This window comes from Mauremys mutica, chromosome 3 (genome assembly GCF_020497125.1).
Source record: "Mauremys mutica isolate MM-2020 ecotype Southern chromosome 3, ASM2049712v1, whole genome shotgun sequence".
Lineage (NCBI taxonomy): Eukaryota > Metazoa > Chordata > Testudines > Geoemydidae > Mauremys > Mauremys mutica.
In genome coordinates, this window is record NC_059074.1 from 196,501,562 (window position 1) to 196,529,300 (window position 27,739).

A 27,739-nucleotide genomic window follows, 5' to 3' on the forward strand; every position below is an offset into this window, starting at 1 on the left:
TAATTTTTAAAGTTTTTTTTTTTTTACTTTGTGTAAAAATTCGACTTTCCCAATTTCTGAATGTTTAAGTTACAAAAGCTATTTCACACAGACAAGTTTTCTTAGGAAAAAAAAGTCAGTGTTTTACAGTTTCTACCACCACAAACAAGATACACTAGCAATGAAAAGTGGGCAATCCATGCTTTCAACATTATGGTGGATAGCTAACCATGAATCAATGAAGAATTTTTAGTTATAACTTCTGAAGTCTATTTTAAAATTTGTAGATGAAATAGTAAAACATAATAACTGCTAGGGCAGTGGAAAGATTAGGACTAAGTCTTCATGCCATACTCCCAGAAATTTGTTATTCTAGTATTATATTTACTTTTAGAAGTACTGGACAAATGTTTCTAGCTAATGATTTTTAAGAGAAGTAACTTTAAAAACCATTAAGTGAAAACGAAGGGGAATTTTAATGGTTCAGTGAAGAAATTAGACCCAATCTTGGAAAATAAATTGAAGACACTTCCGCATGTTACTTTAAACATTTAACAATTTAAGTGTGGATCCTGCAAGCGTGTCCAAATCTTAATCATTTCTTGAGGTTTTCTGCTATGTACTAACATTAAGTTTGTGTAGGAACATATGTTATTCCTGTGTTTCTCTTCAATATCAAATGTTTTGAAGCCTTTGTGTTTTTCCGGAGCAAGCCCAAGTTTCTGAAGGCACATTCCAGTATAAACGTCATCAATAGGATAGAGGAGGACCTGGTCAGATGCATTGTTCAGTCTTAATGCCAGATCACCAGAGTACAGAAACCCACCACCTCCTGCATATGGAGGATAAGAACCTTCATAAACACTTTCTGGAATGTAGTACTTTAATTTTTTCTCTCGATGAGGTCCAGCATCTTTGATCACATCACCTATAAATAAGTCTTTGGCTTTGTCCTTTGATAAACTCTTCAAGTAATCCAGGATCTGATGGGTATTCACAAAAACATCATCATCCCCCTTAAAAATAAACTGGGCATCTGGACACGTGCTGCTGACCCATTTAAGAAACAGCACCTCTTTCAGAGTCAAGTTGAAGAAAGTGTCTCTGTAGTTCCAAAGAAGAATGTCTTGGTGGGTTTGACTCTCAAATTTCAACATGTCTGAAAGGTCAGGAAAGTTATCTTCTGGAGGGGTCTGTCCCAACAAAAAGACCCTTACAACTGTTACATCCCCTGATTTTATTTCTTTACCCCAAGATTCCCTAATTGCTTGCCTTCTATCAAAGTGTGGTATAAGTGACTTAATAGCCAGCAGCAGGAAAGGTTTATGTTTGCACTTGTTTGGTTGATCCACTAATAATGAATAATTTCTACATCTTAAATAAAGCAGGAAGTCTTTAAATCTGTCTGGCAACTTTGCAAAGTCATTAACCTCTGAAGTTACTGATGGATCAGGGTCACAGGAAACCAGAACACTAATATTAGAAATTAAGGTTTCTTCCACAGTCATATTGGAAAGCAAGGTCAAAATGGGGTTGTACGAGAATTCCAGCTTCTGTTGCTGTTTGTTCCAATAGGCCTTGTGAGGAGTGTATTTCCTCCAGAATTTGCTGCTGGGTATTATAACCTGTCCTTTTGTATTCTTCTCTTGACCACCACTTTTGGAGACTTCCACAATCACATAAATAAAAAAGTTTACCATCATCAGAATTCCCAGCAGCCTTAGTCTTCTGCGTCCAACACTCATTTCTCATATCTGAAAAGAAAAATGACAGTTAGATTTTATTCAAACTTTTCCCCAACAGATTTCTAATTTCATATGCATACAAGAGGTTTTTTTGACCACTTCTAAACCTCAAAGTGTACAAAAGTCAGCAAACCTTGGTTGACATTTACACACTGAAAATGAAAAATGAATTTGTCACCCTCTAATATACAAACTCTTTCTTGCAGCTACAGGGGTTTCGGTCCCATTAGAAATGGAAAGTTTGTCAATCAACAGAACAAGCAATGATGGAAAGTTTTGCTTGAATTTCTAAAGCAGAATAAAGCATTTGACCATGCATATAAATTATTAGCAAGTGATCTCTTTCCAAAAGATTTACATTAGATAAAATGTTTGACTATACAATAATGAAGGCTTGAAAACCCATTTGCCCTCAGCAGTTGGTAAGCTTTTCCTTGGTAATAAGGGGAGCCTAAGGCTGGGTTGGTTTGAGAGAATACGGTGGGGGTTGTTTATTTTTGTTTTTTTGTCTTTTTTTTAATTAAGTCTCTACCCATTATGGTTGTCACATCCTTCCAAATATGAACGGCTGCAGAGCTCAATTTTTGAGTCTACAGTTTGTCACTGCCCCTAGCTTTCCCAAGCAGAAGCCAAGTGAAATTGACAAGCTTGGCCAGTTTCAAAGCTGCTATTCAGCTCTGTGTAGGCAGCAGTGAACCTTGTTTATAATTTTGAATTTCATTCTCCTGTTGGGGAAGAAAATGAGTTGTACCAGAAGGTAGTACTAGAGTAATCTGTAGGAGAGAAGGACTACTAAAAAGAATAAAGGAGGGGCAGTATAGGAAGCCACTTTCCTAGTGTGGCAAGCAGAAGGGTAGGGAAAGTAACTAAAACCCTCCTTACTAGGGAGGATTTACTACTCTTCTTCCCCCCCTCCCTCCTCCCCGAAGCTCTTGAGAAGAAGAGAAATTGATCCCTCTTCCTTCTAGTAGCTAGACAATTATGGGAATGAAAGCTTTGAGTTTCTCAGATATGAGAGGCTGAAATGAAAGATGAGAAGTAACTATAAAGCTGGTTGGAATTCCTGTGCCTTCCCTATGCTGTAAGCTAAGCTTCTCATCAGGATGATGTCCCTAAACTCACTAGTACTCCCTCCTTTCCCTCAAACATATCTTTTAGACTAGCCTCTGATAAATAGTAAGAGCCCTATGGATTCTATAATTGAACCCAAACTAATTCAATTTTTTTTCTGTAGTCCTATAAAAAAAATTAGACAAAATAATGAGTTAATGTACATTATAAACCTTGCAGCAACAGCTTGTCAACTCTATTAAGGACTTGTGTAATATACACAAACACACACAAACCCCTACCTAACAATACCCACATTATGCAAACTACATGAAAATTCTAAAGAGACACCAACATAAGTAGGACATTACCCAAAACATAAGACCATATCAAATTATACACCAAAAATTTTAGAAAACTAGTGTTTCTTTCATTTTCTAAAGAGCTAACAAGGACACCCAAGCTAGCAGCAGCCAATGGGGGAGAGAGACCTGCCATGTCCCTTCCTATCCCCCTCCCCAGTGGGAGCACCAGAGTCAGACAAGAGAAGCCATAGAACAGATCTTAACAAGGCTGTCAAGAAGATTTTTTTCTCTTTCTTAAAGACACGGTACCTACTAAACAGTTTTCTTTCCTCCTCTGGCAGGAGACTTAAAACAATAGTCTACCATCACATAATATTGTTTCCAAGCACATATTTTCATCTATCATATGAAATGAAGCAAATACTTTGTAAGCTTTGAATGTGTTGGCCAGGCGGTGGGACTTGTACTTCAGCTTTGGCCCTGGGAGGCAGGACGCAGGCTTCAGCTTCAGCCCTTGGCTCCAGCCAGTCTAATGCCAGCCCTGGCAACTCCTCTAAAATGAGGTTGCGACCCACTTTGGGGTCCCAACCCACAGTTTGAGAACTGCTGGATTACACTGAGGCACATAAAATCCAAAAGAGATGAGGTATTAAAAAAACAAAAAAAACACCAAAACTGTGCTAGAGACCACTGAGGACAAATAATTTATCCTCCAATATGGCCTGGGAAGTTGTAGCACAAGTTACCACTAATATAATAACTGCTTGGGACTCAAAGATTGACAATATGGAAACCAAAACAGACATGACAAATAAATGAGCACTATAAGGAAGTGCAAAAATGTGTTTCAGAGATGAAAGGGTAACTGCATTTTGGATAACTAAATCAGACAGCTGAAAAACTGGAAGACTGAGAACCAAATTAGAAGGAAAAAAAAATCTAAAGGTGGATGGTAAGCAACTTATATTCTCCTTTGAACATTTCACTCTTGCTGCACATAAAATGTAAGTGAAAAATTATAGGATTAAAATAGGATAAGCACAGAAAGTCAAAACACTCTTGAAAACAAAGGGAAAACTCACAGCATTTACTATTCAAACCTGCTCACCATAACAATTTTCAGGGCTGGGCCTGTGTGACTTTAATTTTCCCCCCTTGTGTGTGTATACAGCACGACACAGTCTTGAATTATTTTACTGAATACTATTTTTTCCCCTCATAGGACTCCTGCCTCATTCAGTGCACAGGATGGACAATGATCTCAATGAGAACCTTTTCAATATTTTGTTTTCTCCTCATTCAATGTGCGGCCCCACACAGTTCAAACCCTACTCCGAAGACAGAATTCTTGATTTCTTCATGGGCTTTTGCTATGGTGCTCTTCATTATAGTATCAGAGTGCTTCAAAAGCATTAATGAATTTATTTTCACAACACCCACCAGGTATGGCTATGGGGGTGATGATATTCCCATTTTACAAATGAGGAATTAAGGCACAGAGAGATTAAGGTCAAAAGTGACTACTAATTTTGGGTGCCCAATTTGAGAAGCCTAGGATCAGATTTTGCAGAGTACTTCATTGCAGCTGTGGGCTGGTGTACACCGGCAGTGCTTTAATATGCGTCGTCACAGCAGAGTTCTCCCAGCACTCTAAAAAAAAAACAACCCACCTCCACAAGAGGCGCGGCTCCCAGCGCTGGTGCACTGTTTACAGTGGTGCTTTACAGCGCTGAAACTTGCTGCACTCAGGGGGGTGTTTTTTCACACCCCTGAGCGAGAAAGTTGCAGTGCTATAAATTGTCCGTGTAGATAAGCCCTGTGAAAGGTCAGCACTTCTGCAAATCAGAATCTATGGTCTCAAGTTGGGCATCCACAAAGTGAGGCACACACAACTGGCGACCACATGTACAAAGTCTGGTTTAAGTGACTTGCCCAGTGCCACACAAGAACTCTATGGCAGAGGTAGGGAAGGATAGAATCCAATCTTCCAGGGTGGCATTTCACAACTTTAACTATTAGACCATCCTTTCACTTCCTGCAATATTTTCCCTCATTCATTACAAACTTCTCAACTTCTTCAAAAAAAATAAGACAGGGATCCTAAAGCCTCTGTCACTACCAGAGGTGGCTGAAAATTTTCTGATGGAAGTTTTTCACTGGAAACACTGACTAGACAGAACCTAAATGTTCCATGGGAATGTGCTGATTCTGTTGAAAGTTTCAATAGGAACTAGGCAGCTCCCCACCCTTCCAGCAGTCCACCCAGCAGACATTCAAGACTTCCCAGACTGCCCACTTGGCAAGCTCCCCAGTGAGCAGGATGCCAGGCTACTCAGCTTTCCAAGCTGTCTGGCTTCCCCAGGAAGCAAGGCAGCCAGATCCCCAGGTGGCTGGCTCCCCAGATTGCCGGGCTCTTCAGCCAGTTTGCCAGGGAGCTAGGTGATTAGCTGGTCCAGAATTTTTTTTTTTTTAATTCTGTTTTTTTCTGAAACTGAATTTTTCAAGAAAGTTTCTGTTCTGTAGAAAATTTCTCATTTCTGACATTTCGTTCTAAATCAAACTCAAGTCCATTTAATAAATGTGACTTTTCCAAGGGATGGAAATTCCAGTTCCTGCACAGCTCTATTCACTACACAACCATGATTCAGCTCTAGAGCAGGTCCATCTTGTGCACTGATTGAGGTGGGGTCCTGTTGACAAAAAATAATAAGCCATCATGTAATTAAAGACTTCATCATAATATCTACGCACAAGAGGAGTGAATTAAAGTTACACAGAAAACCTTAATTCTGGTATTCCCTAACTTTTAAGTGCTTGCGTGTTTGTCTTTGCAATCATAATGTTCTTTTAATGTAATTTTTTGGTATTTAATTTCCTAGTATTTCAATAAAGTAAATCGTTTAAACAGATTCCATCATGTAGCATCATATTAACACACACAATTGTCCATCAGCAGAGTTGGAACCTCTAGAAATGCTACCACAGACCTTTGCCACTTGAGCTAAGAGAGTAACTGATAAGAGGATAACAATCTATTATTGCCATGTAGACCAGCACTAGAGGGAGATGGCACACTTTGTCAGTGGGTTTTACAGATATTTGCTGACAGCAGATAAATGGTGAAAACTCAGGCTCAGAAAGGAAGTGTGCTTTATTAAGCATGTGTGAACTACAATTTTTTCCCCCAAAGTCTTAACTTAGCCAAAAAAATTATGGATTTTCACAGGAACAGCAAACGGTACATCCTTGACACAAAGTCCCTGCTCCAAAGCAGGGCTAGAGCTTCTCAAAGAAAAGGTCACCAGAATTTTAGCATTACAAAACATATTTTCCCCAGCCTCGTTCTTAGAAATGGCCAAATTGTTTTGGCTGACACTTCCCAAAAACAGTCAGCCAAGATAGACACCAAACATGGATAATTTCTGCCCAACTGGTTAAAGTCTGGCAACACGGTAAGCAACTGAAAAAGGGTCTTATAATGGGAAATGTTGGTCAATCTTAATAGTCAGTATTGCTGGCCCCATCTATATTCACATCAGCAAATTTCATAAGAACTGCCAGACTGAGTTAGATCAATGGTCTGTGTAGCCCAGTATCCTATCTCTGACAGTGGCTAGTACAAGAGTGTGAGAGAGATTGTACAGAACAGGGCAATTTTGGAATGATCCACCCATGTCTTCCACTCCTGGCTTTTAGAAGTCAGAGGTTTCTGGGTGCCCCAAGCATGGGGTTGCATCCCTGACTATCTTGGCTAATAGCCATTGTTGGGTCTATCCTCCATGAACTTATCTAGTTCTTTTTTGAACCCAGTTATTCTTTTTCCCACCACCACATCACATGGCAGAGTTTCACAGGTTGACTGTGCATTGTGTGAAAAAGTACTTCCTCTTGTTTCTATTAAACCTGCTGCCTATTAATTTCAAGTGACCCCTGTTTTTTCTATTGTTGGAAAGTGTAAATAACACATCCGCATTCACCTTTTCCACACCATTCATGATTTTATAGACCGCTATCTCTTTCTCTCTCTCTCGATCACACACACACCTCTTTTCTAAGCTGAACAGCCCTAATTTTTTTGGTCTCTCCTTGTATACAAAGCTGTTTCATACCTCTGATAACCTTTGTTGTCCTTCTCTGAACCTTTTACAGTTCCACTATCTTTTTTGAGATGGGGTGAAGAGAAATAGACACAGTATTCAAGATATGTGCATACCTGTGTAGCGGAGTGATTACCCGCTCCTGGCCTGCGGGGCTTGAAACAGCCCAGAAGAGGGCTGTGGGTGGGGCAAGAAGCCTGGGCCGATTGGAGGAAAGTAGGCTCAGCTGGGGCCATGCCCCAATCAGGCCCAGCTGGCCCCCATAAAAGGCTGTGAGCCAGAGGACCAGGCAGTCTCTCTCTGCGTGTAGAGGGAGAAGGGCCTGGCTGCAGGGAGCTAGACACAGGGCACCTGAGTGAAGCAGGGCTGGGGAAAGGCAGAGGAGCCAGGGAGCTCTAGCCTGGAAAGCCCCAGGCTGCAGCCTAGCAGAAGGCAAACAGGTACTGGGGGTTGCAGAGGGCAGCAGGTCCAAACCCAACCTTGCCAGTGATGAGTAGGCTGATACTGCAGTCTGCCCCAGGGCCTGGGGGCTAGACCAGGGGTCGGCAACCTTTCAGAAGTGCTGTGCCGATCTTCATTTATTCACTCTAATTTAAGGTTTCGCGTGCCAGTAATAATTTTAACGTTTTTAGAAGGTCTCTTTCTATAAGTCTATAATATATAACTAAACTATTGTTGTATGTAAAGTAAATAAGGTTTTTAAAATGTTTAAGAAGCTTTATTTAAAATTAAATTAAAATGCAGAGCTCCCGGATGGGTGGCCAGGACCTGGGCAATGTGAGTGCCGCTGAAAATCAATGACTGGCAGTAGCCATAGACTGAGGCAAGGTGGGGATCATGGGTGGGGGTTCCCCTGGGAGGGGGAGACCCTGACGCTGAAAGGTGTTACTGCCAGGGGGCAGCACTCCAGGTAAACAGGGCACCGAGGTCCTGGGAGGGACATGGGGCCACAGGTAAGACGGATCACTGGCCTGCAGAGGGCGCTCCGGAGCAGGAACGAGCTAAATCCTGGAACAGACCAGCAGGAGGCGCCGCAGGGGTGAGTCTGCACCTCTAAAACCATGGATTTATATAGTGGCATTATATCTTCTGTCTTATTTTCTGTCCCTTTCCTAATAGTTGCTAACATTCTGTTAAGTCTTTTTGGCTGCTGCTGTACATTGAGCTGAAGTTTTCAGTTATCTATCCGTGGTGACTCCAAGATCTTTTTCTTGAGTGGTAACAGATAATTTAGAACCCTTTTTATATATATATAAAAATGGAGATTGTTTTCCAAACTGCATTACTTTGTACTTACCATCATTGAATTTCATCTACCATTTTGCTATCCAGTCACCCCATTTTGTGAGATCCCTCTGTAACTCTTTGCAGCCAGCTTTGAACTTATCTTGAATAATTCTATATCATGTGCAAACTTGGCCACTTCACTGTTCATTCCTTTTCCACATGATTAAATGAATACACTAAAGAGCACAGATCCCAGTACAGGTTTTTGGGGGACCCCACTGCTTACCTCTCTCCAGTGCAAAAACTGACTATTTATTCCTATACTGTGTTTCCTTTGACTTCAATGTATTTTAATTATTGTTATACTACTGTTGCTGAAGAGACTAGTCTAAGGACGGCAGGCACCAGCAGCGATCACTATTGACAAAACAGATTCAGTTATACTTCATTGTGGGATAAGTATAAGCCACTTTTAAAAGCAGAGCTCCATGCAACAGTGCAAGTTGTGTGAAATATTTTGTTGAGTAATAAAGATCTAATAAAGGAAACTGGAATTTTTTTAATTAAAATTTTATGAACATACTGCTTTTTCGTAGTTTCTAACTATAATTTATATATATAGTATGATTAATAAGTTAATGGCTTGCAAGACAGAAACAGATCACCAATTTTTTTTAAACTACAGCAATTAACTCTTGAGTACATTATATTTCTTAAAAAAGTGGTTTTAGTAGGCAGAAGGAAGAGCCATTTGAACTCTTGTATTATTCACTATACAGGATAGCAACTATATACTGAGTCACTCAAACTAAAAAGGAAAGAAATTTAAAATGGAAGAAGAAAATGTTCTTTTAAAGGATAAGTCAGTAGAACTCATTGCTGAAGGATTATAATTTTGACAAGTAACTCCGTAAATTTCATAAAAGATAGCAACTGCAGTTAGACTTTACAATTTTAAAACTTCATGCTTGAGGACATAAGATGACGTAAGGTTGCCAGCCAAGCAGGGGAACTGGATTTACAACTCCAAAACCAGTAACACAGTCCATCACATATGTTTTTCCATTGTGTAAACAGGCACAGCTGTGTCTTAAGACCACTCTTGTTTTCCATCTGGTCTGTTGATGTTGCACTGACTGACCAAAATGCTAGTGGTGTGAATTTTGAGTTCGGGCAGCTTGCCAGCAGCAACAGCTCCAGCAGCATAAAATGTATTAAAACAGTGTTTTTTGCGACTTATACTTAAGTAGTAGCAATCTGAGCAGGTCATGTGGACAGATTTTACTGAAGAGGTTTTAACTAGAGCTAGTGAGGAAGAGGAGGAGTTAGTATCATGGAAAACCTTTGCCATTCAGACTAGATGACCATAATGGTCTTTTCTGTCCTTAGAATCTATTATAAGAACTGAAGAACAAGAAGTAAGCCCAGAGGAAGCCAGGGTGCTTCTGACTCAGTCTTAGTCTACACTGGATATTTTTACACCAGTGTAGCTACACTGATATAGTTGCATCAGTGCAAACCTACAACCTAGACACATCTACCACTGTTTCAAATCAAGGAAAAATGCACCAGCCCTGTTGCACTGGTATAAAAAGATACATACACTAGGGATCTACACCAGTGTACCTTTGCCAGTGAAAAGTGTAGATAGCACCTCAGAAGAAATAAGAATGATCCCTGCTCCCAGCTGCAAAAAAAAAAAGAAAAAAGTAGATTATATTCTTTCAGAAGTAGTCAAGGACTGGTGTAGACACAAATTTCCATCTGTTTAGCTAAAGTTTAAACTGTTTTGAAAACACTTTAGTTAAAATAGCGCAAGTCCATGGGTTGATAAGGCCTGTGTCTGTGCCTGGATTCTGGAGTTTCTGTATGACCCAACAGGAGCAGTGACTGAATCATCAATTTCAAGCTTCTTTTTTCGGTTTCATAAGGGAAGAACCACATGCAGAAACAGATACAATCTGCTGCTGAGGGTGCACAGTAGGGGTAAGTAGGGCGGCAAAAAAGGGGTTGGGGAAGAAGGAGAATACAGAAGAGAAACGGCTACCATAATAGCTTAGTGGCAGTACATTTAAGTTTGGTACTGAACTATATTCCTCTCTCTTTGGGCTGGGAGCACTGTGAAGGCAGTGAGTTGAGGGGGGAAAAAAGAGGAATACTGGCTGTACTAAGACCTGTGAGACTAAATGGAAAAACATCTAAACCTAAGTTGATAGGAGGGTAGTTATAACCCATGACCCCAATTCAGAGGCAGAGCTTTGAAAACTTCAAAATAGAAAGAGGAGGAAAACGAGACAATTGTCAGAAACCTGGCCACAGCATTTTTGATTACCTAAATGCCTGTTTCCAAATTTCAAGAAACTACAGAAACCACAGTACTCTAGGAAGGAATTAAGGTTTTCAACAAACTTTTTTTTGTTCAAGGTAAGGATGTACTTCAGCAATATTTTAAAATGGTGATAAGCAAACTTGTAGACAAGGGAGGTATAAAAAAGGCATAGTTTGGGAGAAGAGTTACATTAAGTTCTGAATTAGGTAGAGTGACTGTGGAATCTGCAATGAGAGAAAAAGGACTTAATTTTTATAGATTTTTAAGGCCTGAACCAACCACTGAAATCAACTAGTTTGACCTCCTACCTCATCACATAACATTTCACCAACTAATTACTTCAGCAGTCTAATAAGCTGTGGTTTAACCTGCAGAACTGCTTGATTTAAAGATTTCAAGTGATATAGAATCTACCTCATTCTTCAGTAAGTTGTTCAATACCCTGAATCATTAAGTTCATTACACCTTGATTCTGAGTTATATGGTTAAGTTTGAACTGTGTTTACCCCTTAATACACTCCCCTTTTGTTGTAAATTAAACACTTGACTACTCTAGCAAGTCTATCACAATGACTGGTTACCCTACTATTAAGTTGGTGACTATCCAAACTATGTAGCCCCTCTCCCCTGTGGAAAAAAGCCCAATACTCTATAAAATGTTCTACATTACACCACATACCTAGCCAATAGTTCTCACCTTTGAAATATTTATTAGGAAGCAGTGATCTAGCCAGGATCCTAGTTTTAAAAAAAGCAAGCCAAAAAACTTCAAGAGTTGGTGCAATACAAAGTAGTATCATCCAAAGTGGAATCAGAAATTAGAAGTCAGCGGGAAAACAATGTAAAAATGAAATGCTAAGGACAGAATTTTAAGGGGGTTGGGGAGGCAAAATTAGTTTTTCATCTGTAATTTCAATTTCTCCTAGAAGATTCACCTCTCTGGACAGACATCCTAACTCATACGTACTAGTGTACAATCTAGCAGAATTAAAGCAGAGTTCCTCTTTTTTCTCGAAAATGAAAGTTCTTCCTGTTGGCAATTAATCTTATCCTCCCCAGACACACATTTACAATGTAAAGGACACACATAACTTGAATCCCTTCCCACATAGAATCTGCTCCCAATGTTTCTAACCCTTCTTGTCCTTTTCACCATTACTATTTTACCTTTAGAAATCAGACGAGCAAGACTAAAACCAGTGCTGAAGATGAAAAGTGTCCCTTCAATGTATACTATGCTATTGTTTTCTGGATTATTTAGAACCTCATAGCATGATGCCTGAAAGTATATTAAGGATTGTATATTCATATATTCTTAGCACCTAAACTTTATTACTCAGCCTGACCAGTGCCCATGGAAAACTAGGGCAAATGGTGAGATGTTGTCTGAGGACTCATTCTTTACTTGTCTGGAATGTACATGGTTGAGTAGGAAAAAAGTAATTTTTGTTTATATTATTCATTTCCCAATACTCAAGCAAGGTATTCAGTACAAAATGAGTGTGTCTTATTTCTAATGCATATTATTTTGAAAGTATTTTACAGTTGTAACCCAGTGCAAATATCGATAGATACATTTGTTTTTATACCTCTGCTGGGGATCTCTATTCTGGATGTAGTTTATAGGTATTTATGTCCAAGCCACTGACAGGAGAGTGTTGTTAGATGAGAAATGCGACTTACACTGATCTAGCTTAATTAAGCTCAATCAGTACAACTAAACGTAAAACAATTTAAGTGTCCATTCAAGGGCCTACTGTGATTTAACTAAAATGGATTTAAAAAATGACTTACGTTAAATCAGTTCAACTTCTGTATGTGGACAGGAAATTAGTTTTACTAATTTGCCCTTTGGATATTATGCATTTTTCATTGATTAACACACTACTTTTAGTATTCTCACGTGTTCATTTCTTTCTCACCACACTCATTTTAGCCTTCTCAGATTTGGTTTGGGGCACTCCGATTCTCCTCCAAAGACAGGAAGACATCTGCAGAAACATCTGTCTTCTTCCACAAAAAACAGCTTATGCATCTATCCCTCCACTGATGAGAATGGAACACTACTCCCTTTGGAACACAATGCTCTTCCATAAATCAGTGAGAAGGGCCACCAAAAGGACAATGTAAGGAGTGTCTTACTCTGGTACCATCACTTCCCTGTACCGTTAGTATTTAAATTCTCAGTCCATTCTGTACTAAAATCTTAGAGGAATCCCGACCAAGATTTATAAAATTGATTTTTATCATAGCTCATCTTTTCTGACATTTTATAGGCAAAACTCTTGGGTACTTCAGCTGGGGTGTCACCATAATGTAGCCCGTTTGGAGAATAATATATGAAGAGATGGAGATTCAAGAAGACCATCTTAAGAAGTAAGAGAGGGGAAACCCACAGATGCATAGAATCCGAAGGGATGGTGGGGTCAAAGATCCAGAGTAAAATTAACTAACCAGACATTTAAGGAAGAAACCATTACTTGGATTTTAGCTATACCTACCAACTTCATCAAGGAAGGGATAACAATGGAGATTTACCCCAGTCCTCTCCAAAAAAATAAAATAATTTTTTTTTATTTTAAGTTAAACGTCCATATCTAAGTTATTCCATTATATGATTACACTCAGCATGCTTTCTGTAACATTAACAGAAGAAGTGTTTTATTGCCCAGCTCAAGTATCACTGACCTTGAAGTTTACTGGTAGCTGTATAAAAAACAACAAAAAGAATCCAGTTTGACCTGAATCAAAAATAAAGATTTTTTAGTAATCAAATGAAGATAAAAGTTACATTTTGGATCAAATTAAACTTTCTGTTTCTGGGCATTTTTAACCTCTCTCAATAAAAGCAAAGGAGATGTTGGGCTAGATTCACAAAACTGGAAGAGAAGGTGCCCCCTCATACCAAATATCCCAATCATAGGGCACTCACCTGGGATATGGGAAACCCAGGTTAAAATTCCTTTTCTGGAAAAGGGACGGAATGCAGGTCTCTCCCCTCAAAGATGAGTGTCTTAACCATCAAACTATATAGGCTATTTTGGGGTAGGCCTCTCTCTCAAGCCCTCCCGTTAAACCCATTTCACTTTGTATAAAATACCTATATAGGCTCTGGACCAGAGAGATTGAGAGCACTGAAATATGGTGTACGGTGGAAGATTTATATTAACACCTAAATAACTTTAATTCCTAATTATCACTTTGGATAAAAGAATACTTCAAGATTAAACACATTCCTTCTTTCAAGCATCAGAAGTCACTATAAGCATCCCTGAGCCATCCCAGAAGTTCTCCAGCAAAGATATGGAGAAAGACACTTGACATTCGTGAGATTTCCAAAGTAAACAGAAATAAAAACTTTTTGTTTAAGAAAACAGGGTGGATTTGATTTAAATCAATTTGATTTAAATCACTAGTCAGGAACAGCTGATTTAATCATGGATCTCTACATAAAAGTCCATTCTTGTTGGTTGTTATAACCTAAATACATATTCTTCACAACTCAGATGTAGCTTTCATTTTTAGAAGGTACACACTATACATTTTTAAAGTGATTTATTTTGAAACCTTTTCAGATTAGTTTTACAGCTATATCAGAAAATGAATGACTGTTTGGTTATTTCAAATACCATAGATAATTGAAGCAGATATTTATGAAAACATTGGGAGGTGAACTATCTCCAATTCAACAGGTTAATCGTTAATATTTGGAGGATTTTCTTGCCATGCTGTATTAGAAGGAGAACATCACCAGACAGACATTTAAATTGTTTTATTTAACTAAAACAACATTATGTATTCTGGATTTTTTTCTTCAACAGCAAACATATAATATTTTAACAAAACAAGCATATGAATTTTTGAAGTTAGTTAAACATTCAAGTTTTTTAAAATCAGGTTTGTTTTTGTTTTAACTAAAATAGTTAAATGAATTTTTTTTAAAAATACAAAAATTAAATAGACTACGTGAGCCAGGTCAACATGAAAAACTTAAAATATTGGCTTCTGCAGCTATCTCACCTGCATTTTCCTGTTTGTTCATAACCTGGAAAAGAAAAAACAAGCTTTCCTGCTTTTCCAGGTCCCAAATGATTTCTCAATTTGGAATGAATTAGTCCAAAGGAAGAAAATAATATTTCTACACCAGAAGAAGCAGCTACTGCTGTTAAAAGTGAGATGATCACTTCAACAGTCTCTGAATCCAAGTGCTTAAGTAACTTCCACCAGTTCACTGGTGTGACTTTCTTTAAATCATCATCATCAGCAGCAAACATATTTCTTGAATGGTTCTTATTCCCAAACTGGGTCTCTTTTACAGCCTGCTGCCATTATAGGTTTTCCCTTCTAATGAGAGAATGTATGGAAGATCTCAAATCAATGAAGGCTACACTCAGACCTCAAGAATATGATGCTCAAACAGTTTCACTTTTGTTTCTACTGCCTGTCCCTCCCTTCTCATATTTATCTCCAGACGACTTCTCCTTGTCCCAACAATCTTCTATTCACTGAACTTTTTGAACCTTTCCACTTTTAGAGAGAGGTAAGGGATTGACTCTGTGTACACAAATTTGCAGAGGGACAATAGGGTTGAGGTCTGTTATTTCTCACCTCTAATTTAATTTTTTAAAACATTTTTGCTCTTAACAAGCATGTTATCTCTGGAAACAAATCCATAGTTTGAGAACTGCAAAACTAAGCATCTCTGATGGTATCTTCTAGACTGAGCAATGAGTCCCACAGGGTAGATAGAAACATTAACCTAAATAATCTATACAGAAGCCCCTGGAACCTCATAAGATTGGGTCCCTAATCCATGAACTATTAGAACTCATTTACAAAACTTTCCTTAATTATATGAATGTATTGTCTCATACTATAAAATTAGAATTTATAATCCCTATTCCATGATGAGATATCTTTGAGTTCTAATGTATCTTAATTAAAACTTTAGATTTTTTTTTTATAAAAGGCTTTGAGGAAAAAACCTACCGTAATTTAAATTAAAAAAATCCGATTTAAATAAAAACTGATTATTTTTTTAAAATCTTTTTTTAATTCACCCTGAACAAAAACTAAATCACTTTCAGACATTCATGCATTACAACAAAAAGGAAAAATCTCAATTTTTAAAAAATACTTTGCAGGTCACACAGAAGTCTTTCATACAACCAAGAATGCACCAATCTCCTTAACCATTAGACCATCCTTCATCTCTAATTCCACCCCCATATATTCAAATATTTCTCAAATTCATCTTCCTGCAGCACTAAAAAAGTAACTTAGCAATGCTTACCAATTCAACTAAGGGAGTCTTATCTTCTCTTGTGAGGACTGGAGCAGATCCACAAACTTATTGGTTTGTTCCTGGACTTCTTCCATGGATATTCTGAGAGCTTTCACCACCTTCTTAAGAAGCTTCTAACCACTGAAATCACTTGAAGGGCACCTGGAGAGATGACTGCCTTATCTGGGAAAGATAAGGATATGGCCTGTGGAGATGGGAGCTATCTTCTCAGGTTCTTCCTCTTGGTGTTGAAGAGGAGAGGTCTTGAACAGGGGTTGTGGAGGCACAGGGTCAGCTCTGGATGCTGTAGCTGAAGTAGACAGTCTCTTTTGTATTGCTTAGTTCTGCGCTGGACTTATCACAGACCCCAGTGGCCACCCTGGAACTGGCTGATATGGTCAGAGTGCCTAGATTCTAAGAAATCAATGCCCTTGTTCTGATGACAGAATGTCCCAATACCTAGCTCTAGAGTAAGGCCTCAGTCCCATATATGATGATGTTGTGGCCACTTTTGAGGAGAGCATATGTTTGAGGCTCTATCATCATCAGAGACTTTTAATGAGGCATAGTCCGGTTCCACTGGAGGAGCCAGGTCCTTCAAAGTAGAGGATAGGGCTATGGGCATCATTAGTGCCAAGGAAGTTTGATGTCTTGGTGCTGACACAGCTGCCAATGTTGGTAAGAGGGGTGATTCTGACTCCAGAAGAATTAAGAGGTCCTTCAGTGCGATAAATCTCAGGGATGCACAAGTGTCTCAGTTCTGATTTCTCCCTCAGCACCAGTTCAGGCTTCCATGCAGAGGCTGATGGTACAGCAGACAGCGTAGAAGGCAGCAGTACCAGATCAGGTTGTGGAAGTGCTGATGTTGATGCTACTATATGAGCTGCTATAGGTGCTGAGTTTCTTCCCGATGATGGAGACTTTGGCAGTACCACCTTACCTCAGCCCTGCCAGAGGTGCTTCAGTGCCCAGATGAAGCTGAACTTCAATGGCAACTGCTCAGACTGAGTGGTGTCAAGGGAAGGCCCTGCTCAAGCTCTTAGTGGGAAAATGCTTCCCTGGCTTACCCACTTCCTTAGACTTTACTGACGTATTGGTGAGTCTCAGCTCCCAGGCTCTTGGATTCTGAGGGGCCACACAAGGAAGTGTGTTTAAAAGATCCTAGGTCAGATGCTGGCCTCAAAGATCTATTCTTTAAGATCTGCAGGCAGGATTCCCTATCCTCTCTCGTACGTGAGTTAAAGAACTTGCAAACTGAACATCTTCCAGTGACACACAATTCCTTGAGGCCATCAAGACACGGGTCCACCAGTCAGGGGCACTGTTCTGTGATATACACAGCAATACTTGAAATTAGAAGACCTGGAAGAGGCCACTCTAGATCTAAAACTACATTTAAAATAGAAATAAGAATGCTTAAAAACACCAAAACAAAAACTTGCCAACGGGCAAACTAACTACTAAAAACTAGAGTAACTACACAGTTAGAATAGTTGCTGGCAGTCACATGGACAGCGAGCACTCAAGTCTCAAAGCCGAGAGGAGAGGAACCGAGTAAGGGCTAGCGCACTCCGCCATTATATGCCCTCAACGTGAAGCATGAAGAGTCTCAAAGTGCATGTCCAGAAATCCAAAACACTGCAAACTTAAGAGCATGAACACTAGTAATGGAATGTACCATATATACACGTTCATAAGCTAATTTTGTAAGTAAAAAGGGAAGCACCAGAAAAGGGGGTTGGCTTATGAATGGGTATAGAGAGGGAGAGGTACAGAGGGAGCAAGGAGAGGCAGCACAGGCTGCAGAACCAGAAGGGAAGAGGCGGGGCCAGAGTCTCTCTGCTTCTGGCCATGCTGCTCTTCCCCCAGCCTCCAAAGCAGCTGCAGCTCTGGGGCTAACAGGCTGCAGCCATGCCGCTCAGCCCCGCCCCCCAGAGCAGACTGGCTGCACCGCCCGGCCCAGCCTGCTGGAAAATGCTGGGCCACACTGCCTAGTCTGGCCCGCCGGAGCAGGCTGCGGCCGTGCTGCCCAGCCTGCCGGAGCAGCTCCAGCCAGGCCAGAGACATCCTCCCCAGATAAGATGGGAAGGGATGGGATGAGGAGAGTGCAGGGGTCCCGGGCTAGGGGTGGGGTCATGTGGGGGGTGGTCACAGGGGTTACTCCCCTGACCTCCAGCTTTTCCCCACCAGTTGCTGTCCCGGCTTGTCAGGGTAAGCAGCTGGCATGCTGGGACACTTTGTTTATTTAGGTTTACCTCCGGGCCTGCAGATGCTCAAGGAAAACAAACCATCTCGGCCTGCCAGTGGCTTATCCTGATGGCCCGGGAGCCAAAGTTTGCTGACCCCTGAATCATAGGGTCGGTTTATGAATGGGTCATAAACATTTTCCATTTTTACTTATCCATCTTGTGGGTGGGGGGGCTCAGCTTATAAACGAACCAGCTTATGATCAAGTATATACAGCACTTATGGACAAGCACTCGAAGGAGAATATTTTCTTCATTTCAATTTATTCAACTAGATCAGTTCAATGACTAATTCATTCAAAGTTGAGAAATGACGTGCAGTTTAGAAAACAGGAAAAGCTTGTTTTTCTTTTCCAAACTAAGAATAAAAAATAGGTGTGAGTGGATGAACTCTACTAAAATCTTGAAGGACATGGTGACCAGAAAGAACCAGTTTAATTCACTACCTACAGGTAGTACTTTCTTTCTATTATAAGTCATATAACACATGTTTTGATAATTTCTTATGTATCATCACTTTTAAAGTTTTTTTTTCAATTAACTAATAAAAACCATTTTACAATGCTGTATTTGTGATTTAACTGTCTTCAAATTTCTACCCAAATAGAGTGTGAGACAAATCATAAAGTTGCACCAGCTTAATTAAAGGTTTAAATGAACTTGGTTAAAATAGTGCAAAAAATTGTGGGGACACTCTTACTTAGATAAAACCAGGTTTAACATACATCAATTTTGTTGTCAGAAATAAAGAGGTTGGCACTGGTTTAAAAACCAATTTAAGTTGTTGCAACTTTCTTGTACAGGCATGGCCACAGTTTCCTACACATTCAGTCCAATACCATGTATACTCTGCATTCACTTTAAAGAAAAAAATTATGAAATACTTAAGGAAGTCATGAAGTCAAACTATCCTACTATGAATAGTTACGATTAGTTTGAAATGTTTAAAGCTCACTATTTACAGCCTTTTAAAGGTGCATTTTCAGACATATAGTGAAGTATGCCATTAACCATAAAAAAGATACACATTACACACACACATTTCTTGCAACAACCTTAACTTTGGCCATCAGCCAAGAAGAAATTCTGCTGCCAGACTGAAGTAGTAACACATTATTTGTCTAAAAGATACACTACCACATTCTTTTGTTACAAGCTCTAACCTACTTTAATCAGATATTAAAACAATGTCTAAATAATCTAAATAATTCTCTCCTCCCCCCTCCCACAACTAAAGCTATCACGTTATTAGTGACATTTAAAAAAAACAAACTTTGTTTTAATCATGCATTTCCCTTTGGTGGTCCGCAGTTGCAGTTAAACACTACTCTCAAAGTAGTGCTGACACTGAATTCTGGTGCATAAGTAAATAAAAACAGCAATATTAACATCAACTCCAACTTCAAAACAAAGAAAAACCATATTTATCAAATAAAACTCAGTGAAGGAGAAAATGGTCAAGGTCTTAACAGTATTATGTATAACAGTTGGAGGGGCGTAGGAAAGAATGCAAAGACTTCAAAAATGCACTTTAGGATAATTTCAAACACAAAAACTAACAGAAAAAAATCCATGTTCAAACAAAACTTACTTGATTGCCAGTTATATTTTTAAATATGGAGCAAGCAAATTTTCTACTCCTCAGCAATGCCATTCATGTACTTTACATCCAAAATTGGAAACACGCAGAATACAGCCTATACTGCATTACATTAGATTCACAAGCAAATGTAAAAATTAATCCCTTTTCCCCCTGCTTTCAATTTAAAATAAAATAATCTAATCTGTTTGATTAGTTTATGATTATTGAATTTAATCAAGATCTAAAAGAACCAATTGTTTTTCCTCCGTTTCTATATTCTTGGAAATAATCTGGGCACAAGTCTACTAAGGCATTCGAAGCAGGTGTTTGTAAAATTTAAAATAAAACTATTGTATCATACCACAGTACTTTCCCTCCTCCACAATCTACCGCCCTCAATATCAAGGCCACCATCTTGGTGGCAAAGAACAAGACAAGAATCTGCTTGGAGCCATTCAAAGCCAATCTAAGCTACAATTACAATCAAGTCTGAGGTCCCCATTTCAACATAATTCTGATTTGCACTGTAAACAGGACTTTATCTCTTTTACGTAGCCAGGCTAAAAGCCTTGGATGTTTCCAACAGAATTAAGATCCATTCTTCATTACAAATTGGAACCATGTTGTAAGCAGGTCAGGGGATAACTGTGTTGAAACTGGATCCTCTAAATGCAGTAATCGCAGTGTAGAAAGGTGCTTAACTGGCTGAAGGTATCACTGAGCAATCCAGAACATTTTCAGATTCCTCTGAGATTACTTCTCCTGAGCACGCCTTGCTGACCTGAGGAGCAAGATGCTGGGGATCAGGTATTTCACATGTATGTCCCATACAAATGTTCAGAGCAATACTACCAGGACAATGCTTGAAAAATTAACTTGATACATACAAGCCAGACGTTGCCATGAAAGTTGGGGATGCCCCCCACCAACATGGTTTAGGGGCAACACCATGGTAAGAAATCCAGGCTCCCTGCCCTCCTCCCCCCGTAATGCTGTTGGAAAAGAAGGGTGCTAGCATTCCTATCTGGGTGTTACCCCGACCTAAAGCATCCTGGTATCAGCCTCTCACCAGTAGGTTTCTGATATATATTAAATGTTCATCCACTGACTACCAGAAGGAAGAAGGAGCTTTCCACTTCCCATACTTCTACTCCTAAATTTGGAGAAGTTAGTTAACTGCTACTATCCTTCCCCTCAGCATCTATTTCTTTGGATCCTTACTTGTGAACAACTCCAGTTGCTTATCTTCTCCTGTCCTCTAGCCCTCCAAGCAGCAGCAAAGTGATGTTAACATAAATACCAGATGTACTGCTGTGTACAGGATTCTGAATAAAGATTCACTATTGCTAGAATTTTGTCAATTTCACTTTGCTGCTTAGGAAATTTATGAGCAGCAGCAGCAGGCATGCTACAGGTATCTGCAGATTTAGAAAGGCAGCACTGCATCAGTTCATATTCATAAGATTATCCTTACAACCATAAGGGTTAGATATTTTTCTCCTTCGTTGTTTAAATTTTGCAGAAACTGATGTTTAGCCCCTCTGGTGAGCACCTCAGGGGAAGTTTTCTTCCTGACACTGGTATTTCAAAACCACCAGGCTGGGTCATAAAGCCTTCATCTGCAGATAAAATGCATATGCCTTATTAAAGAATCTCAGTTTAAAAATCAGAAATATGTATTAGCAAAAATCAGTGACCGATGACCCACTAAGTACACATCAAGTGTATTCAAGTTTTGGTCTAATACATGTGCCTTTCATAGTAAGTAACTTATGGCATATCTTCTTATGCCTCAAATAGATTGTTTACATATCTACTTTGAAAGGTTTTGAGTATTCTTATTTATAAATATAGTATATGCTGCAGCTAGAATTACAGACTTTTTGGCTGTGGTAGTGGGGGTGAGAAGTTGGTGAATAATTAATGCAAGACTAAGGCCTGATCGAGACACAGACCTTGTACCAGTATAATTATTTTCAGCTAGAGGTATGTTGGGGTGGACATAGTTATACAAGTATAAAAGACCTTTATACCAGCACAGTTTATTCTCAGTCACATAAAGGAATAAGCTGTATTGGTATAATCACTTTTATGCTAATATAACTGTTTCTACACGGGGAGGGGTTTGTACTACTTTAACGATACCTGTACAATTAAGTGATGTAACTTGTGTGGTTTGACAAGGCCTAAGGATTCCTTCATGTTAACAAAATAAGGTATCACCAATAACAGCCATGGGTTTTACTACTTTGAGCAAGTTTTCAGTTAAGCTTGAGTGAAACACCAACAATTCACAATACAAAACCTTAACAGATAAACATTTTTTCCTGAACAGCAATTCAACAAGTTCTGACTATTAAAGTTACAAAAAGACTAAAAAAAATTATTTTTCCAAAACAAAACAAATCTTTTTGCTGACCAATCTGATGAAATGATTTCATCAATTCTCCCTTTGTGTTAAATAAACCAAACAGCATACCCATCATACTCTGGGATTTTTTCTCTCTCTTATTTAAATGTTAATTGCTTCTCATGAGGTTTCTATTCAATCATTCTTTTGCACAATTCACCATAGTACATTTTAATGATCCAGCCCTTTCACTGCATTACGCATGTCCTAGAATATTGTGAAGGTTTATGTGCCTCTTTTAAGCCCAAGGTCCCTGATTCCCCACCCACTGAAATCAGTGGAAAAGCTCCCATGACTTGAGAGATGCAGGATCAGGCCCAAAATCCCTAGAGAGTATTTCTATGAGTAGAGGACCCAAACATTGCTATCTCACATCTGCTTAGATGTGTATACTCCAATTTGCAGTCAATGACTTGTCAGTTTTGTGCTAAAATGAGAAAAAATAATTCTTAATATGTTCCCAAATGTCACTCTTCCTTCTCCATTCCAATTTACTGCCACTACTTTTCTTGTAGGCAAATAGAAATTGCATCACTGAGTGACAGCAGAAAGGGATAAAATATGATACATATCCCCCATAAGGTGACAATATGACATAACAAATGTATATTGACAGACAAAGTTATAGTGGATTTTAATTGTATTCTTTCCCAGAAAAATACACATTTCTTACTAATTATGTAGCCAACATTCACTTAAATGTAGATCTAGAGAATACTGTATTTTACACTGTACAAAATATCCAATAGTTATTCAGTGATTCCTTGTGTACAAAGCACAAGGACCCTAACATTTTGTTAAATAAATTAGAAAGGTTTTATGCAAGGGTTCCTTCAAAGAGGTATTAAAGATTGAAACAAAAATTAAAACTGAGCCTGTTTTTTTTGTTTGTTTAAAAGATCTTATGGATTTTTCAAAGATATTTTGCTTTTTTTTCCTTTCCAAAGTTAGCACTCAAGTAACTGAACAAAACACTGTACATATACATGAGAGGAAAAATAAACAAAAAAAAGTCAGCTTTACACTTTTAGGTTATAAGTAACAGCCAGCCAAAAATGTAAACATAAAAATGCACAGACTAACTGCATATTTTAAAAAGCTCAAACTACCAGACACCAGTTAAATTTGTTTCTTATGTCGTTTCCACTATTGAAAAAAAAATATTCTGATGGAATTAAATGAAAACTGTTACACCACCATATCTGCATAGTTGATTAAAAAAAAAATTTAAAAAAAGCCAGCAATCATTCTTGTTAGGACCATCCTCAAGAAAAATTCAATTTTCAAACAAATGTTTTGAAAGTACGTCTTTTGTTTCTCTCAAGTTACGTAAAGAAAAACCAACCCCTGACCTTAAATATTTTTACGAAAAAGGATAAAAGAATAGTAGTCAACAGTATCAAATGCTTAGCATAACACAAGGTAGGACTGAAATATGCAAAATGCAGGTCTAGAAAATCAAGTTCAGTCACCCCGGATTGCGTTTTATAGTGTTATTAACAGTCATGTGCCATCAAAACATGGAATGTGGCAGTGTTTGGGATATGATCCACAAAGCTGAAGTAAAAGCTCCTCCTGTCATCTAAAGCAGCAAAGATTTCTCAACACACTCTGGACAAATGCAGATGTCAAAAATTAAATCTAGCAACAGAGAAAACAGGGTGACAGTTCAAAATAAAATCCTGAAGAATAATACAAATTTAAGAAAGGATTTTAGATTTTAAGAAAAACTAGCAGAAAATCTGAAATGAAATGGGGACTAAAAAGAGTGGTGTTATAGTGTGCAGCTATACAACTAGTACTTTAGGGGATGGTGCTCTCTTATTTTTTAATCTGTAATGCAAACCTAACCTGAGAAGCTATACAGCATGACTGTAGAGAACTCAGCAGTTTGCATAACAAAAACCACTACATAATATTTACTCAAAAGGAGACACCACAACACCGCTATGGTATTGAGAACACTGGCCTTCTTCCCCTAAGATCTCATACCATGAGATCTTCAACTACATGAGTGGGAGGGTAGGTTGCCTATTTTCTCCACTGTCATTTAACCCTGTTCAGAACGGGTCTAGACTCAGTGGTAAAGTCAGTGACAAATAGTCTAAAATAGTCCTACAACAAGTAGAACTGCACCAGCAGGTTGCAAATGATAGAGGATCTGACTACAGAGCTTGTTTTCATGGGGATTGTTCTTAAAATCACCTAAGTTAAACCCCTCCTAGACTCACTTCTTCCAAGCCTCTGATAAACAGGCAAAAAAACTTAAGGCCCCAATCCCACAAATTTTTGGGATCAATGGGACCTACTCAACACCGGAAAATTAAGTATGTGCATAAGTATTTGTGGGATTGGGACATAAAAATATGTTTGCCTAGTGCATCTTGTCTTATCCTTATCCCTTTAGTTGTAACCTTCCCATAACAAAGACTACCATTATATTTGAGTCCTATCCAACACCAAGAATACCATCAGTGCTTAAAAAGACAACGGATACGCACTGAGTTTGCCACCAATAGTGGAGAGAACAGATTTCAGGTGCTATTACTTGTCTTGCAAGTAAAAGAAATCAATCAAATATTTTTGTGACAGCCAGTCCCTTTACTTTCTCAAAGGCAAACAAGGACACAAGAGAAATTGAGCACCACTTACTGGACAGAGCCCTTGACTAGGTGTCAGGAAACCCAACCTACTTCCTACTCTACCACTGATCTGCTGTGCAATCTTCAGCAAGTCACTTCACCTCTCTATACCTCAGCTTCCCCTTTCTGAAATGAGGATAACAATATTTCCACTCCTTTGTAGAGAGCTTTGAGATCTATGGATGAAAGGCGCTATACAAAATTATTAACTACATTCAGTGCTTCATAAACCTACTCATCTCCATTGTGAAACTTTATCACAGGAGATATAAATAGGCAGGTAGTAATAGCATGATATATTTAAAGAGAATCAAGTACAAAAGTAGGATTTGCCTTACCTACCAAAAGCCCCTCAATAATAGTCTTAAGCTTATTCACAATTAAACAATATTAAAACATAGGAGAATTAAGAAGGAAGACATCCATATTATCTATGATATTTGGATTAAAGGGACACCACCATTTTTAAAAAGTCAGACTTCATCTAATTTAAACAATTACTACAAGCATCACTTCTAGTTTACTAAACCTTAAGGAGTTTACAAGAAATTTCACTGACATCAAAGGGCTTTGGATCAAGTCACAATCAGTTTAAATTAAAACAACAAGGAGTCCGGTGGCACCTTAAAGACTAACAGATTCATTTGGGCATAAGCTTTCGTGGGTAAAAACCCCACTTCTTCAGATGTTTTTTACCCATGAAAGCTTATGCCCAAATAAATCTGTTAATCTTTATGGTGCCACTGGACTCCTTGTTGTTTTTGTGGATACAGGCTAACACGGCTACCCCGATACTTATACTTGACAATCAATTTAACTGTTTTCCCTCTATACATAGTCAGTTTCCCATTTGTTTGTTGGGGGTCTCTCAACTGAGAAGGAAAAAAAATCTGAAAACAGGAAAACTTGATTGTGAAACCACAAGAATTATCAGGGAAAGACAGAGGAAAATGTAATTCCTGAAACTACTTTTAGGTTAGTTTTTAAAAACTGACTAGACTGCAAGTTGACAGTCTCTTTAAAATGAAAAAATATATATATATTTGTGAACAACTACTCAAGAAGTTTTCTTCAGAGGAGTTTTATATTCATTCTTTCACTGCAATATTAAAATTGCTATTTAGCAAGCATTATAATACATGCAGCCTTTTTAAATGTAGATTTTTAGTTTTCCTGAATGTAATCACTTTTAGTGAGTCAAAATCAGGCAGGAACTTTAATGTTAAGTTTAAAAGCAGTGTATGAACTCAAGTGTGTCCTCAATCCATATCACTCAGCCAAACATCAGAGTTAATTATTAAGCTCTAGCAGGGTGGAATATTTTCTGGAGGTCAAGCTAGAGGGTTTCTTGAGTAACTTTCATCATAAATTTTTCCCAGATGACTAAGGAATTGTGTGCTGCACTGCCACATTCAGAGCAAGTAACCTGATGTCTCCTAACAGAGTACAATATGTCTCAAGAAGGACTAAATCGTGTGATTTCATTAAGGAACGTATACATTCAGGACAAATTCTGCCAAGCGTAGCATTTTTTCTTCCTTTCAATATACACAGAAGCATATTTTATATGCCTAAAGGCTTCAACTCACCAGAAATTTGTTTTAAGGACCTAATTTGGGTAACAAAAACCGAGGAGAACTAACATCCTGCAACTTGCTGACTTCTATGGCAGTGAGAAACGCCCCAATGTCACAACCAACGAAATCCAGCGTGGGAGGGGGGTCCCCCGCCCCCGCCCCCAGTTTCTATCTGGCCGTGTAGGTCCTTGCACAACACCCATCACTGTCACATCCTGGTGCCTGCGCTTTCCCCAGAAGTGTTCAGGCGGCCCGAGAATCCCCCCGCCCCAATATGTAAAACACGAAAACTTAGATTGGCTGGTGCAGATGTCACCCCTGTCGGCCGCTTCCAGGTAACTTTCCACAGCGAGGAGGTGAGTTTGTTACAGCATTTCTGCCGCAGCCGATGCGGTGGTTTCACTTCTGGTCTCACACCGGCCCGCCAGCCCCGGACCCCACCTTGCCAGCTGCGTATCAGCCGCTCCCCCCTCCCCAAAGCACCTCGTTTCGGCCTGAAACTGCCCGCGGGCGGCTCGGGGGGGAGCGGGGCGGCGAATCGCTACGGACCCAGGGGCCTGTCAGACCCCATTTCCCTCACCCGCCCCCCTCCTCTTCCTCCTGGGCGCGCTGGAGTCGGGATCTGCAGTGTAAACAGCCTCGTACGCACCTTGCCAGACAACAGCTGGGCTCCGCGTCGGCTGTTCCTGTGGCGCTTTCCGGCTCCACCATGCTTCTCACCACGGCCTCAGCAGCCGGGCTCCATCCTGCCGCCGCGCTCAGCCCCTGCGGCAGGGCGGGGGCTCCGGCCGGCCAGCGATGCTCCCCGCGGCGCGTGCGGGCCGGATCTCCCCGCCTCACCGCCGGGGGGAGCGGAGCGGAGCAGAGCAGTCTCCTCAGGGGAGCTGGCGGGGCCCGGGGGGATGGTCCCGGTCCCAGTCCCGGCCAGGCAAAGGGACGGAAGGCTGGGCTGGGCGGAGGCGCCTCCGCCCCTCGCAGGAGTGTCCCTGGTGGCTCGGCCACCTCCACCGGCGGCCGCTTCTCCTCACCGGCCGGGGCGAGATCTCAAAGAGCGGGGGGCGTCGGCAGCACCCGCCTCGAGGACGGCAGGAGCCGCCGCCGGGACATGCTGGCGGGAAAATTACCCACTTGTTGCCCTGGCGCTCTGCTGACAGCCGCCTCGCGCTGCTCCGCCTCGCGCGCGCGCGTGCGCGCGACCCCCTCCTCCAGCCCGCCACTGAGGCAGGCGGCGCGAGAGCGAACGACTGGGGAAGGCAGCGCTCCGAA

General features: G+C 39.9%; 1 protein-coding gene across 1 annotated transcript; it reads right to left on the bottom strand.

The window, feature by feature from the left end:
* Positions 1-27,739, bottom strand: B3GNT2 (UDP-GlcNAc:betaGal beta-1,3-N-acetylglucosaminyltransferase 2). Its single transcript, XM_045010422.1, has 2 exons — positions 27,123-27,739; positions 1-1,733 (listed from the first exon to the last, which is right to left on the bottom strand). Exon 2 carries the CDS (start codon positions 1,722-1,724, stop codon positions 531-533), a length of 1,194 nt encoding a protein of 397 aa, XP_044866357.1. The 5' UTR covers positions 1,725-1,733; positions 27,123-27,739; the 3' UTR covers positions 1-530.

Coding starts and splice junctions, on each gene's coding strand:
- B3GNT2 (XM_045010422.1), bottom strand. CDS start 1,724: ATGAGTGTTGGACGCAGAAGACTAAGGCTGCTGGGAATTCTGATGATG.